Source organism: Sminthopsis crassicaudata, chromosome 1, assembly GCF_048593235.1.
Source record: "Sminthopsis crassicaudata isolate SCR6 chromosome 1, ASM4859323v1, whole genome shotgun sequence".
In the NCBI taxonomy this organism is placed as follows: domain Eukaryota; kingdom Metazoa; phylum Chordata; class Mammalia; order Dasyuromorphia; family Dasyuridae; genus Sminthopsis; species Sminthopsis crassicaudata.
The window spans coordinates 139468927-139485987 of NC_133617.1; the positions used below are offsets into that span (position 1 = coordinate 139468927).

At 32.2% G+C, this 17061-nt stretch overlaps 1 protein-coding gene across 7 annotated transcripts in view; it reads right to left on the reverse strand.

The window, feature by feature from the left end:
• GRHL2 (grainyhead like transcription factor 2) overlaps positions 1 to 17061 on the reverse strand; it is a 211429-nt gene that overhangs the window by 159422 nt on the left and 34946 nt on the right. The window contains exon 1 of one of the 7 annotated variants that reach the window (XM_074267904.1): positions 1249 to 1504. The exons of the other annotated variants lie outside the window; for them this stretch is intronic. Coding sequence (XP_074124005.1) covers positions 1249 to 1313 — 65 coding nt within the window. The 5' untranslated portion in view covers positions 1314 to 1504. Of the gene's footprint in view, positions 1 to 1248; positions 1505 to 17061 lie in introns of those variants that run through there. 7 annotated transcript variants of the gene reach the window in all.

Here is a 17061-nt window from a genome sequence, read left to right on the forward strand (position 1 = left end):
TTGAGTTCAATGGGTCCACCAGCCTTATTGTCCCTCAATAACAGAGAGTACAAGCTTTTATCATTCTGCCCAGCAAGAAGATATTTTTAAATATATAAATATATATATATATATATGTATATGTATATCTTTCTTATAAGAGATAGCTCCCAGGGAGGGGGGAAAATAGGGAATAAGGAGAAAATTTAAGCAACATAAAAACATTAAAAAGAATAAAAACTTTAATAAAAAAAGAAAAGAAAGAACAAATGATTTGTCTTTTAAAAATTGGTTAGCAATATTAATCTTTTAACGGCAGTATATAAAAATATCAGTGTTACTATGTAAAAGAGAAAATTTCATTTAACTTAATTTCCCTGAGTTATTAAAGTATTCACTACATTATATGTAATATCCTCACTTCCTTCAAGTGTCAATTAAAACCCAATCTTTTGCAAGAAATCTTTTCTAGTCCTCCTTAATCTTAGTACCCTTCCTTAAACTATCTCCAATTTATCCTGTATCTATCTTGTCTAAACATAGTCACTTATGTTTTATCCCTCATTAAACTGAGCTTCCTGAAAGCAAGGTCTATTTTAGCTTTTTTTATCTCCAGTTTTTTATACATATGTCTAGTACATAATAGGAGCTTAATCAATATTTGATGTGTTGACTTGGTAAATAAAGCCTTTATTAAAAGTGGGGTTTCATATCTATTCTAATTTAGACTAGAAATCTGTACTAAACTGTGCACCAAATTCAAATCTTTTAATTTACACAAAATAAAACCATTTTGCAAATGCTTAGAAACACATAATAGTAAGGAACAAATGGATTGAGATAGGTTTTCTAAGGATTTTTAATGTTTTTAGTTTGTGAACCAGATTGTATTCTAGCTCTCTGGTTTTCTTTTTTAAACTGGACATCAGCTAGAAATAGAAAAGGTAGTTTGGTGGAGAAAGTTTTACAATGAGAGAGAAGTTATAAATCACCACATATATAAATGGTCTCAATTTGACTCATTAAAAAAAAAAATCAAATCTCTGGCAAATAATAGAATCTTACTGCATTTAATCTCTTCTGATTCCTGTAAGTCTATGAAGTAGTTCCTTAACCTCCAGCACGAGTGAACTACAACAGATTTCTGCTGTTGCTCAATCATATATAAACCACAGGTTAAATGCATCAGGGAAGTAGTGAATAGAAAATTAGGGCATCCAGTGTACTTTATATTTACACAGTGTGAGGTAAGAGGAATTTGTCACTCACATTGGCCAATTGGAAAACACAGGCTCTTGTGAAGTGGAGATGGACAATGGAGATTTTTTTCCCATAAGGATAGATAGACAAGGATTTCTCTTTTGGTTAAATGAACATTGGTTTAGATATCATCACAGTGAATGAGGTCTCATAACAATAGTTTCCTAGCCCTGAAATTTCAGCTACCAAATAAAAGACAGATGTAGATGGAAAGTTCGTTGGCACTCCAATCCCTCTGCTGTTTTATTTGTTCAGTGAAATGGAACTGAAAAAGAACAATAACACATTGTATTTCAGGAACACTTATTAGCAACATAGTTCACATGACAGACATATGGGACACTTTTCTTGACCTATCTATGTGACTATCAACTATTAAGGAACTTCTTCTGCATCACAAATGGTGGAACTTCTCAGTCACAAATGGCTTTGTAAAAAGCTCCTCCCTTCCCTCTTTTTTTTTTTTTTTTTTTTTTTTTTTTTTTTGGATAGTTGGATCTTTTAAATGTAGTGAGTTATAAGCTGATTCTCTCCTAGGAAACTGGTAGTGTCAAGAAATGGCAAGGCCTCTTCTAAGCCTTTGGTTAATGAAAAATAACAAGGTAGAAAAAATATCCAGACAACCAATTTTCTTCATTTGCTCTTGTTTTGTTCATGCGTCTTTTGATTACCTGATTATGTAGAAAACATAGAAACTATGAGACTTCCCTGGAAGGAGGTCTCTGAGACTCTACAGGAAGAATGGTATTTTGCTTACAGAGCATACCTCCACACTCTGTCTCTCTGTGTAATGGTTTTTCAATTTATGTCACTGAATTCCTTTAGTTTCAAGTACTACTTCCTCTTAAATGATTGTTCATGTTCCAAATATTCCTTTTCCACTCCCTTTGAGTTTATACATCTCCTAGACCACTTCAACACCTGCTTTTTCTTCCTCTTTACTCCTTCCTCTCTACTAAGGACATCTCATATCCTACAACCTTCTTTAGTCAAGTCAAGTCAACAGATACCTATTTCCTATATGACCAGGCCCTCTGCTTGGTGCTGAGGAGACAAGTTCGAGAAAATAGTGTGAAAATCCCTATTCTTAAAGATCTTACATTCTTTTATTTTTTATTACTTATTTGATTTTTAAAATTTCTTATTCATTTTATTTTTACTTTATGGAATAAAACAAGATAGCATCATCCTTCATATGTCCTTTGTAGTTAATTCAGGTATTTTTAATAGACAAAATGGATAAAATGCCAGGCCTGGAGTGAGGAAATTCATCTTTTTGAGTTCAAATCCAGCCTCAAACATTAACTGACTATGTGCCTTGGGCAAATTCTTTAATCCTGTTTGCCTCAGTTTCCTCATCTGTAAAATAAGCTGAAGGAAATGACAAAGCACTCCAATATCTTTGCCAAGAAAACGCAAATAAGAATATGAAAAATCGGACATGACTGAAAATGACTGAACAACAACAACAGAAAGTAAAAATAAGGAAAGATAAGAGGAGATAAATACAAAATCTTGTCATAGCATTGTAAGAATAGCATCAGATGCCCATCAATTGGAGAATGGTTGGGTAAATTATGGTATATGAAAGTTATGGAATATTATTACTCTGTAAGAAATGACCAGCAGGAGAAATACAGAGAGGCTTGGAGAGACTTACATCAACTGATGCTGAGTGAAATGAGCAGAATATACACTTTAACAATGCTGTATGAGGATGTATTCTGATGGAAGTGGAAATCTTCAACATAAAGAAAAGCCAACTCACTTCCAGTTGATCAATGATGGACAGAAATAACTACACCCAGAGAAGGAACACTGGGAAGTGAATGTAAATTGTTAGCACTACTGTCTATCTACCCAGGTTACTTATACCTTCGGAATCTAATACTTAATGTGCAAGAAGAAAATGGTATTTACACACATATATTGTATCTAGGTTTTATTGTAACACATGTAAAATGTATGGGATTGCCTGTCATCGGGGGGAGGGAATTGAGGGAGAGGGGGGATAATTTGGAAAAATAAATACAAGGGATAATATTATTAAAAAAAAAAAAAAAAGAATAGCATCAGAAATACTAATGCTCAGAAGGAAATGAGACTTCTGAAGAAAACAGAGTAATAAATATGAGGTATTGTTTGTTGGTCATTTTACTATATTAGTAAAAAGGGAATTCAAAGAAAAGACATAAATGATACTTGAGGTAGATAGGATGATTTTAACAAATAAGAAAGAGAAAACAGAATGTTTCAGCTCTTATTTTGTTATTTTTATACCAAGGAGAATGCTTGCCTTGAAAGTAATAATGCAAAAAATATTTAGCAAAGAGTTGATAACCAAGGAAATAGAATAAGAAAGCACTTAATTGCCAAGAGGAATTTAAATCATCTGGTCCCAAAAAAGGGTATCACAGAAGACATTTATAAATGGATCATCTCATGTGTTAAAGTACAATTAATATTTATGCTATAAAAATTATTCTCACACTCTAACAAACTCCTTTTATGAGACATATATATGTATATTAATAAAGAAACTGTGGAAATAAAAGTAGAGAAAAAGAACTACAGAGTAATGTCACTAATGAATATAGATATAAACATTTTAAATAAAAGAAATAGAAGAATCCTACAGAAACACATTCAGAAAATAATTCACTACCACCAAGTTGTATTCATGCTAGTTATACAAGGATGACTCAATACTAGAAAAATAACTATCTTAAGGAATCATCTAAATAATAAACATTACAAAAATCACTTGCCTATTTTAGAATATTTAAAATATTTTAGAAAACAGACTTCATTTATTTATATTAAAAATTCTCTAAAAAAGAATAAGTGTGTTGTTCACTCATTTCAGTCATGTCCAACTCTTTGTGGCCCAAGTTGGATTTTCTTGGCAATGATACTGAAGAGGTTTGCCATTTCCTTCTCCCTGTCATTTTACAGATGAGGAAACTAAGAAAAACAGGGTTAAGTGACTTGTCTAGGATAACACAGCTAGTAAATGTCTGAGGACAGATTTCAACTCAGAAAAGTGAGTCTTCCAGATTCTAAACCTAGTATTCTGTACAGTGTACCACTTAAACATCTTCTAAATGAATATGGAAAGGCCCTTTCTTAAGAGGATCAAAAGCATATATTAAAAACAAAGAGCTAATATTATTTGCAATGAAGAAATAATAGATGCTTTGCTATCACAAAAAAGAATAAAATAATGCTGTCTCCCCTGCTCACCATTATTTGATATATTACTAGAAATGCTAGTCAAGAGAACAAAACTAAAAGTATAAACAATAACAAGGAAAGAATAAAATTATTCATCTTTGTAGATGACATGATAAATACTATGGCAACCCCAGATAATCAGCAAAGAAGCTAAAGTAATTGCAACAGAATCATCTCAGAATACAAAATAAATCCAAAATAATCATCAACCTACCTATTGTTATTATAAGATTACTACAAGAATCAGGAAGAAACAATAGTAAAAGAAATCATCCAAAGTAATTATCAAATGTTGAGATAATCAACTAAAATACATGAAAGGATTCTACAAATATAAATAAAAAATATTCTTTACAGAAATAGAGACAAATAATGGGAGAAATATTTTTATGAATGATAAGACTATGCTATGTTAGAGAGAACATATTACTCATATTAGTTTACAAATTTAGAGTTGCATAAGTCAAGTAACAAAAAGAGCACTTTGTATAAACAAAGTAAACAAAATCAAAATTAATTTAGCAATGCCCAAAGGGCTGGACTTGAAAAGGATATAGTGCAAAAAAAATACAATAGCAGACCCAAAATATTTGATACTTATTCAAAACAAAACTAAAAGATCAGTGGAAAAGACATTATTACATATATTGTAAGAATAAGCAATAAGCAAAGTAAAAGTAGCCCAACAACACACATTAATGCGTAAGGGAGTCCATTTTGACAAAAATTGCTTGGAAAATCGGAAGATAGTTTGACAGAAATTAGAACTAAGGGCATAGACTATTGAGGGAGAGGGAGAGGGAGAGGGAGAGGGAGAAGAAGGAAGGGGGAGAGGGAGAGGAAATGGGAGGGGAAGAGGGAAAGGGAAAGGGAGAGGAAAAGGGAAAGGATAGGGAGAGGGGAAGGGAGGAGAGGACAGAGAGGGAGAAAAAGAGGGGGGAGGGAAAGTAAACAAACCTCAAACACAAAGTGAATACTAGATTATAATATGAAAAACCACATCATTAAAAAATAAATTAGAGGATATTTAGAAAAAGAATGGTTCACACTTAATGGCTAGAAAGTGAATTCTTAACCAAAAGAATAATCACAGCCAATAATCAATAAGTATTTATTAAAATACCTTCTATGTGCTTGGTACTAGAGATAGAAGTAGAAAGAATGAAATGCTCCCCACTGACAATGATCTTCTATTCTAATGGGGAGACAAATACATGAAAAAATATATACACTGTAAACATAAATGGAATAAATACAAATAAATATATGTGTATGTATAAAAAAGCTAAATATTAGGTTATCAGAGAAGGAGGACACTAGCACCTGGGGAATCAAGAATGGCTTCATGCAGATAATACTTAGGCTGAAACTTAGAAGGATTCTGTGAGGCAAAAGTAAGACATACTAAGTAAGCATGAGGGAACACCAGTGTAAAGACACAGAAATAGGAAATAGAATGTTCTACATCAAGAACAGAAAGATTAGTTAGGTATCCCATAGTGTAGCAGAAGAAAAAAATCCAGTGGACTTAGAAAGATGGATTTGAGCCAGGTTCTGTGGGTTTTAAAACTAAACATAGGAATCCATTGGAATTGGTTGAGTAGAGGAGTCACATAGTTAAATTGGCACTTAAGGAAAATTACTTTGGCAGCAGTGTGTAGGATGGAGTAAAAGATCATTTCAATTATATGAAATTGGAAAGTTTTTTCATGAAAAATTTCAGTCTTTTTATATAATTTTTCTCCACACATTCCATGCTTCTGACAAACTAGACTCTTTCTGCTGAAAAGAATCTTCTGATGTTTATACTTCACAATGTTTCAAATGACTTCCTTCTCTGCTCTTCTTTGTCAAATTTCTCTCCATACTTTTAAAACCTAATTGAAATGTCACTTCCTTTTCAGTTCTCCATTGGCCAAAAAAAAAAAAAAATCCTCAAAATTCACCTAGTATTTTATTTGACAACACTACAATGGACTCATATGATACCATTATTTTGACAAGTCTGCTTATGTGTTAGAGCTATAAAGGATACGTGTCATGATGGTTTCATGAGAGTAGGAACTATTTCTAATATAAACATTTTGTTTCTCACAGGTCCTACTAGCTTGTGCTCTACATATGGTAATAAAAAGACAGTTAAGTTGTGCAATGGATAGAATGAGTGGCCTGGAGATAGGAAAATGTAAGTTCAAATCCTGCTTCCTACTTTTACTAGCTGTATGATCCTGAACAATTCATATCATTTCCTTTACCTTCAGATTTTTCATATATAAAATAGGAATAATAATAGTACCTACTTTCTAGGGTTGTTGTAAGGATGTAAAAAAATAGAAAATTTTAAAATGCTTCAAAAATTTTAAAGTATTTTAAAATGCTAGCTATTACTATTATTGTTGTTTTTCAGTGAAAAACAAATGAAAAAAAAAAAAGAATGAAAACATTTTGGTGGGAAAAAATGCCAAGAGAACACCTGATTCTGAGAACTCCCTCAAATATAGCAATTTGTACAAAGATGTTATGTTAGAACAAGCAATGGAATTTTAGAAACTAGACAAATTGACAGTAATTCATAAAAATTTATAAAATATAAAGTATTCTCTAAAGACTCATCAATAAAATGTTAAAATTCAGGAAAGTAAAGATAGGAGAGACTACAAAGTGTTATACTGTACCTCTTCCTGTCAAGATTGCTGCCATCCAAAGAATTGGAAATTGAGTGGGTGTCCATTAGTTGGGGAATGGCAGAACAAGCTATAGTATATGAATGTAAGAGAATATTATTGCTCTATAAGAAATGATGAACAGGGTGATTTCAGAAAAGGCTGGAAAGACATGAATTGATATTAAGTGAAGTGAGCAGGACCAAGAGAACATTGTACATAGTAATAACAAGATTGTTCAATGATCAACTGTGACAGATTTTGCTCTTTTCAACAATGTGATGATTCAATATACTTGGGATGGAAAGTGTTATCCAAATTATTTTTCTTGCATTTTTGTGTCTCTTTTTCAGAACTAGTATATATGACAGCATGATAAAGCAACACATCCTAATATGATCTGTTTGTAGTATGTATACATATGATATAAGATAATGTATTTTACAAACAGAACTTGACTTTTTGAAAAATTTTATCTTCTAGAAAAACTTTCCTTAATATTCTACAGCAGGATTGCAGCTTCTCAGACCCTATTTCCTGAGACTATGTGGATATTGGTGCATTTTTTTAAATAAATAAAAAGTTAATTTTGTCTGAAGGGATAAAGACCTGTTGAAATAGAACAATTATGAGGTGCCATGAATGAATAAACAGGGAAATACATATACTAGAGCATTAATAAAAGTAAAAAATGGAAAAAAAAAAAAAAGATTGCTGCCATCTTCTCAGTCACTCAAGACTGTACCTTCAGAGTAATCCATAACTCCACACTTGTATTCATTCCACAAATAAAATCTGAAGTCTCTTTCCTAGTTTTCTTGTTTGTATCATCACATCATCTCTCCTATATATTACCTCTCCTTCTTTCATAAAGTTGCCATCTTGATGTAGGATCTCATCATCTTACATCTGAACTGTTCCAATAGCTTTCTGGTTGTTCTCTCTTCCTCAAATCTCTCCCTATTCCAATCCATTCAACCACCAAAATGGTTCCCTAAAAGCAACAGTCTGACAACCATATCCCTCACACAAGCACACACACACACACACACACACACACACACACACACACACACACAGCCCTTCATTTAATAAACTCCAGTGGTTCCCTAATATCTGCAAGTCAAATATAAAATTCTATTTGAATTTTAAAGCCCAACACAACTTGGTTTCTTCCCACCTTTCTAGTCTTCTTATACATTATTCCCTGACACTTATTTTATGATCCAATCATATTGGCTTTCTTGCTATTTCTACTCCATGTAGAGACATCTCCACTCTAATGTTCACATGGACTATTTATGTCAGACCTGTGGCAGAACCTTCTGACCTGGTGGGATCAATCACAGTCAGATGCATCATATCTAGCCCCCAACATGATAATGCTATTTAGGTACTCTTTGAGCACAAAAAAAAAAAAAAACAATATTCGGTTCTACTTCATCTTATTCCATGACTTTTCATGGGCTGTCCTCTTTGGCTGGAGTGCACTTCTTTATCTCTTGGCTTCCTTCAATACTCCATTCAAATCTCACTTTCTGTAAAAGGCCTTTCCCCATTCTCCCCACTCCATTTCCTACAATGTCTTACCTTAGCTTATATATATCTTGTGTGTATATATTTGTTTGTATATTGTTTTCCCTTTTGGAATACAGGGTTTAGAATCCCTTTTAGATACAGGCTTTGTTTTGGCCTTTCTTTCTATCCCCAGTCCTTAATATAGTGTCTGGAATATAGTAGTAGGCATTTAAGAAATTCTTGCTAACCCATCAAAACACCATGTCCTTTTCCTTTTTCTAAGTTTCTGAAATCTGGTTCTCATCTTTCTGGGTTTTTTTTCCCACCTTCTCTTTCTCCCCCTGACTTCCTCTCTCTGTCTTTATTCTCTTTGCCTATTCCACTCTCGTTTTACTCTGGTAAATAAAATCAGCTAGGTAGTGCAATGGAAAGATCGCTTGAGTTCAAATCTGGCCTTAGACACTTATTGTGTGATCCTAGACAAGTTATTAAACCCTGTTTGCCTCAGTTTGTTTATCTGTAAAATAAGCTGGAGAAAGAAATGGCAAAACACTCTCGCTGATATATTTGTCAAACAAACCCTAAATGGAGTCACAAAGAGTTCAATGTGACTGAAACAAATAAACAACAACAGTCCAGACAGAAGATGATGAAGACCTAAATTAGGGGATTACTATGAAAATAAAGAGAAGGGAATGTTTATGAGATGCTGTGAAGCTAGAAACAAGATATGGAAACTAATTGGAAATATTGGGTAAATGAGAACAAGGAATCAAATATGATGCTAAGGTTGTGAATTTGGGCTATTGGAAGGATAGTAGTATCCTTCCACTTTGATGAAAGTGATAATAATCACTTGATTATTATCAAGTGATAATAATGGGGAGGTTAGGAAAAGAGTTGGGGGTAAAGAGAGAATGAGTCATATTCTGAACATATTGAGTTTGAAATGCCTGTGAACATTCAAAAAGCTCCATAAAGAGACAAGCCCCAAAACTATAAATCCAGGAGAAATCTGCATAGAAAGGATAATTGAATCTCTAATAGCTAAGGAGATCACCAAATGACAATGTGCAAACAAAAAAGAGAGTCTCAAATGGGATTTTCTGATGGCGGGAATACACTTGTATTAATTTTTTGGTATTACATTAGTATGATGTACTTAAGAGATCATAATGATAAAAATATTTTTTATAATTTAATAGATGTTTGGTCTGCTATCTGCTGTATGATTATAGAATTATATCAGAAGGCAAAGAAAGTAGGAATATTTCAGTGTGGGGTGGAGAGGAATTGGATAGAACAAGGAAAACAAAAAAAAGAAGAAAGGAAACAAAAGAATGAGTAAGGGAGTAAGGGGGTGAGAAATGACAATATTTCCAAAGTAGTGACCTCCAAACTTATAATCATTCACTTAGAAAATGTTTCTAGATACCTACCTAGATATCTAACGCTGCTAGATAAACTGCTTGGTCCCAAGTAGATCAAGATTTTGATCTTTATGCTTCTGGAAACAGTATGGATTTGGAAATCAAGCCATTTGGTTCAAATAGCTAGCCTTGGTTCCAATCTCTAAACTTAACTCTTTGAGAAATTTACCTATAATTTCTTTGAGCCTCACTTTCCACATCTGCATATTAGAGTGTTGAACTACATAATTTCTAAGGCCTTTCTAATATTAAATCTGAGGGTCATATGAATTTATTTAGACTAAAGGAAGATATTCCTCTCACTCCATCTCTAATAGCTTGCTTCTCAATGGCTAACTCTTTCACAATATTCCCATAGTGAATGATCTATTATCTTGAACAATTCCAGTAATGAAAGAAAACAAAGAACTTCAAAGCAAGTTAATTCTACAGGTGTACTGTTTTAAAAAGGGTCATTTAGCTTTTTTCTTGTGTTATACTTTCCAATATAAATAAATACAAACAGGGAGGTCATTATATTATAATTATCATTTCCCATACACTGAGAAGCCAGCAATTAGCTAGCAAGGCAAACCCAATTGTAGGCTTGATCTAAAATATTTCTAGGCACTTCTCGCTCAACTTCCTTTGCACATGTGAGGGATTACTGGTTTGGAATACTACAGATATCAGATTTTTAAAAATATATCGGCTAGTTTTTTAAATTCCTTTTTTCTTTCTTTTTTCTTTTTCTTTGGGAAGGGAAAGGGGAGGAATACATTAGAAAACAAAGGGGACTTTCTTAAAAAAAAAAAAAAAAAAGAGCACCGGTAAAATGCTAATAAAAAGAAAAAATAAAATTTAAAAATACTTTCCATTTGATAAATGTTTACTTGATTTTTCTTGTGAAGGAAAAGCTGCCTACTCGTTCTTGCTATCTACTGGATTCAATTCATTTGAAGACCACAACTCACTGATAATCAAATTATCTTAATATTATAGGCCATAAATATCTTCTTGCAGAACAAATTTAAGTGATCCTGGGCAATGCTTAACAAATATTTGTTGAATGAATGAATATTCATAAGTCTCTCTAAATTAGCCAATCAATTTTTATAACTGGGCAGGGGAGGGGAAGAGTAGTAGAGAGTAAAAAGGAAGAAACCTGAAAAAACAGTTTCAACCATTCTTTTAATCTTGTTTAATGACTAAAAAAATGTTTTTACTATTACTTTCTCTTTCTGTATATAACTTATAGTTTTATTCATGGATTATAATCTCTCTGGAGCACAGCACTGTTCACAGATGTTGTTTTCTAATGAAAATAAAGCAGTCTTTCTAATTATACTGAGCAAGAGTGTTGAGAGTTATGGGAGAGAAAAAGAATCTTCAGAGTTGTTTTTACCAAAGTTAGAAAAAGTCATTGAAGTTAGCGTCTTTCCATCTATATTTGGTGCCCTGGAAAGGGCATTGGACTTAGAATTAGTCTCAGGAAGACCTAAATATAAATTCCTCATAATATTCACTTAATATAATTCACTAAGTTCAGTTTTCTTATCTGTAAAGCGGGCATAATAATATAGTGTTCTATCTACTTGACAATATGAGAAATTCAGAGGAATTTGAGAAGATTTATATGGACTTATACAGTCCAAAATAAGCAAAATGAGAATAATATACACAATGACTACAACAATGCAAAGAAAAACCCAATAAAAAGAAGGTGAACATTGATAATGGGAAAAACTAAATAAAGTGATAAGGGGGCAAAAAAGAAATATCCAGAAAAGAAATCAAAGAAACATTAACAACTATACTAAGAAGAACATAAGGAAGTTCAGAAGGGGTCATAATAATTTTGTTCTTATCATGTTAAATTTAACATACCATTCAAAAACTATACTATAAACTCACATTTTTATATATAATCTCTTCTGTTTTTCATTTTATATTGAAATGTTGGTTGCTATTTGTTAAATTCATGAAAATAAAGTCTAAAGTCTTAGAAAAGAGACAATAAAACATGTCTTCCCTATTGTGAGAGAAATAAAGAACTACAAAAAGTAACACATTATGTTTCCGTTTGATGATCTTTAGTTTTGCTAAAAGATTGTCCTCCCAGAAAGGAGGCTTCATCCTGATGGAGAATAACTTCAATGTAAAGACAGAAAACAAGCAAAAAAGAAGAAGAAAGAAGAAGAAAGAAGAAGAAGAAGAAGAAGAAGAAGAAGAAGAAGAAGAAGAAGAAGAAGAAGAAGAAGAAGAAGAAGAAGAAGAAGAAGAAGAAGAAGAAGAAGAAGAAGAAGAAGAAGAAGAAGAAGAAGAAGAAGAAGAATTAATATAATAATCCTGATCATACTGGCTTTTTTCTTAGGAAAAAAAAATGATAGCTACCATGTAATTCAGAAGAATATTCAAGTCATGAAGTCTAGATTCTTACACCCTTTTCCTTTAGATCAACCACCTGAAACCTATACATGGAAAAGGAAAAGAAAACAAAACAGATGTATGCAACTGGCCCAATACAAGGAAATTACTTTAAGACTTGAAACACACAGCTACATTTCATTGCACCAGTATCACCATCTTGTTAAAAAGTATTATTTAATGGCTAGTAAGGTGACACTATTTGAGTAGAAATACAAAAAAAGAACTTATAGATTGCCTTCTAGGAATTTATGCAATAATCTAAGATAAATACTGACATAGATAAATATATAAAGAATATTCTAATACAAAGAAAATCCATACTAAAACAAACCATTTCCTCAATATTCATTCCTTCCTTAAGCCCTTGCCAACTGACTTTTGTCCCCCATGTTCTAATGAAACTATGTCTTTCAAGATCACACTGACCACTTCTCTAAATCCAGTAACCTTTCCTCATTCCTCATCTCCTTAATTTCTACTGCATTTAAGAATCTTGATTAGCCCCCTCCTTTGGGAAATGTGCTCATTTTGCTCCCATGACATTGCATGTATCTTAGTTCTCCATCTATTTTCTTATTCTTTTTTCCTCCCCCTTCCAAAGTTGTGGGCATCCCTTCATGCTTAGTCATTAGTCTCTCTGTTCTCTCACTACACATCACTAAACATCAAGAGCTATGATAATTCATATATATCTTGACAAATGACAAATCTTTGTATCTCTAGATAGTCATCTGTTTCTCTAGGAAACTGTGGGGGCTTTTTTCACACCTAGTAATTCTCCAAAGAATCAGTTACTCTCAGCTAATCCCCTAGGGCTAACAGGGCTAATTAACAAATTTGCTTAATAAGCAAATTCACTTACAATTTATATTTCAAAAAAATATGAAACACACAGAATTCCCTATGTCATAAAATAGATTTAGCACCCTATTAAGACTTTTGGTAGTATTCAGGAATTTAGAGGGGAAAAATCTTATTTTATTTTTAATTCATTTATTGTTTTCACTATTTTTAATTTATTTTTGTTTTGTTATTTTATTGTTTATTTTCCCTTATCACATTTATTTTATTTTGAAAAGGCAATGTTTCTAGTCATCAAGATAAAGTTTCCTACCATTCCTGCCAATGCTTTGGGAAAAGTACAAAAGCCAGGGACCTGAAACAGTGCCATGAAAATGATAATTGTTCCTCTGTCTATTGGGTTCATCTACTTCCTGCTTGGGTGGTTCATCCCAATTGCCAAATGCTTGCAATTTTTAATGCTTAAAATTGCTCCAAAGAAGATAAATTTGCTTTTTCAAAATCCAAAAACTTATAATCTACAATATAAGCCCTTTTTAAATGAAAAGAGTTTTTAATATATACTAATTTTCTTGATAAATCAGAGTTTTTGCAGACAATGGTAAGACAACAAAAGAGGATAAAAATTTTTATCCTTTTTTTTTAAAAACAACTAATGCTGTCCTGCTATTATTAAAAATACTTTTAATTAACAACATAAAAATTATATGCATGTATATGCTCTTAAACAACTTGACTAAAAAGACAGATAAGAGTTGGGATCTATTGATTATTCCCAAGTCATTTAAAATAATAACCTTTGCTATGTGAGAATACTTCTATACTTGAATCAGGGTGTTATAAATGAGATGTATTTTTCCCCAAACAACCAATGAGGGAATTGTTTTGTTTGAATATGCATTTTTGAAAAATTAAAACTTTAATTTTAAAAAGATAAATGCTAGACTTAGGAGTCAGAAGAGACCTGAGTCTGAATCCTGCTTCTGATGTTTGCTACTTGTATGATTAGAAAATAACAAAGTGTTGCTGGAGCTGTGAAATCATCTAACCATTCTAGAGAGCAATTTGGAACTGGAACTAAGCCCAAAGGGCTACCAAACTGTGCATACCCTTTGATCCAATAGTTTCTATTAGGTCTATATCCCATATAGATCATAAAAGAAGGAAAAGGACTCACAAATGAAAAAATGTTGTAGCAGTTCTTTTTGTGGTGGCAAGGAACTAGAAATTGAGTGGATGCCCATCGGTTGGGTAATGGCTGAATAAGCTATGGTAAATGAATATGATGGAATATTATTGTTCTATAAGAAATGATGAGTAGACTGATTTCAGAAAATCCGGGAAAGACTTACATAAACTGATATTAAGTGAAGTGAGCAAAACCAAGATAACATTGTACACAACAACAAGATTATGTGATAATCATCTGTAATGAACTTGACTTTTCAATAATGAGGTGATTCAAGGCAATTGCAATAAACTTGGTATAGAAAATACCATCTACATCCAGAGAGAGAACAGGAGACTAAATGTGGATCAAATCATAGTATTTTTACTTTTTTGCTATTGTTTGCTCTTGAACTGATTTTCTTGCACAGGATGATGAATATGGAAATATGTTTAGAAGAATGACACATGTTAACCTATATCAGGTTCTTTGCTGTCTTGGAGAGAGGAGAGAGAAAGGAGAGGAGGAAAAAATGGAACACAAGGTTTTATAAAGGCAACTGTTGAAAATTATCTTTTCATGTATTTAGGAAAATAAAATGCTATTGGAAAATATCAGATAGAATAGAAGTTTAAAAGGAAAGAAAGAAAAGTGCCTGCCTTTGACAAACTCCAATGAGCACACAGATAAACTAGATTCACAAATATGAAAAGAATTAGCAGTAATGATTAATGAGTTCCAATCAGTGATCTTTGGGAAATGAAAAATAAGAGAGATTGTTGTTTTTCATCCTTCAATTTTGAAGAAGACCAATACTACAAGATTAAAAAAAGGAAATTATTTTTCTTAAAGGTTTCTTTTAGGTAGGAAGATCTGTTTTCTTTCACATTACTTTTATGGAAATGTTTTACATAACTTCACATGTGCTTGCTTAATAGGAGCTGGGGGTGGGGGATAAGGAAAAGAATCTAGAATTCAAAGTTTTAAAAACAAATGTAAAAATATTGTTTTAAATGTAACTGTGAAAAATAAAAATATTTTTAAATGGCATCCAGTCAAAAAACAAAGTGAGGAGAGAAATCTAGTGAGTCTGACTTTAAGTCCTGGAAAAATTCTGAAAATAATTTTAAAGAAATGGTTAGCAAATGTCAAGAAAACTAGTTGTTATAACAAAAATTAAGTATGGTTTCATAATAGGCAATGCTAGACTAGCTAAATTTCCTTTTTATAAGGTTAATAGTCTAGAGTGGAGGAATTATATAACTACAGTTTCCTTGAATTTAGTTATTCTCATATACAACAGGTCTAATCAATATAACAGTTAGGTGATTTTGAACCTAATTAAATGCCTGGATCCAAAGAGTAATGTTTAATGGTTTAATGTCAGCATGGAAGGAAGAGTCTAATTGTGTCCCATGGCTATTTGATTAGCCCTATCCTGTTTAACATTTTTTACCTGACTTAGAAAAAGGTACAGATGACTTGCTAATAGACTTTGCAGATGACACAAAGCTAGGAGAAATAACTGACACATGGGATAGTATGGTAAGGATTTTAAAAGATCTCAGCAATTTAAAATCTGGCTAAATAAATTAAGATGAAATTTAATAGGGATACATTTGTGGTGTTATTTTTTTTAAATCCACATCACAATTATAAGATGGAGGAAAGTGGCATCTGAAAAAAGAAATAAAATTTAATAAACTAGAAGCTCAATTCAAATTAACACTGTAATAAGACAACCCTTCTCCCCAACAATAATTGATTCATTAATTACTGAGTGGTATATCATCCAGATTAGGAATAATACAAATTCACTCAACACTACATTGGTCAGATCAAATTTAAAATATATTTCGTTCTGGATGCCATATTTTAGAAAGAACAGTGATAAGCTGGAGAGAAACAAGAGGAAGAAAATCAGAATGGTTAAGAGCTGTGAAATCATGTCATATGGCTATGACCAAAAGGCCATCAAACTGTGCATTCACTTTGATCCAGCAATACCACAAATAGGTCTGTATCCCAAAGAGATCACAAAAAAAGAGAAAGGAACCATATATACAAAGTATTTATAGCAATTCTTTTTGTGGTGGCAAAGAACTGGGCAAGGGGATGCCCATCAATTTTGTAATGAATGAATAAGTTGTGTTATGATTATAATGGAATACTGTTGTAATATATGAAATGATGAGCAGGCAGATGCCAGAAAAGCCTAGAAAGACTCCCAGGAACTGATGCAAAGTGAATTGAGCAGAACCAGGAAAACATTATACAGAGTAACAACAACAACATTATGCAATGATCAAATATAAATAACTTGGCTCTTCTCAGCAATATAATGATCCAAGATAATTCCAAAGACTCATGATGGAAAATGCTATTCTCATCCAAAGAAAAGAACAAATTTAGTCTAAATGAAGATTGAAGCATACTATTATCACATTTTTGATCTGTTTCTTTTTTCACAACATGATAAATACGGAGATATGTTTTTCATGATTGTGCATATATAGCTTATATAAAATTGCTTACTGTTTAGAGGAGAAAAAATTACAATTCAAAAATGTTTCTTAAAAGAATGTTTAAAATTGAGTTT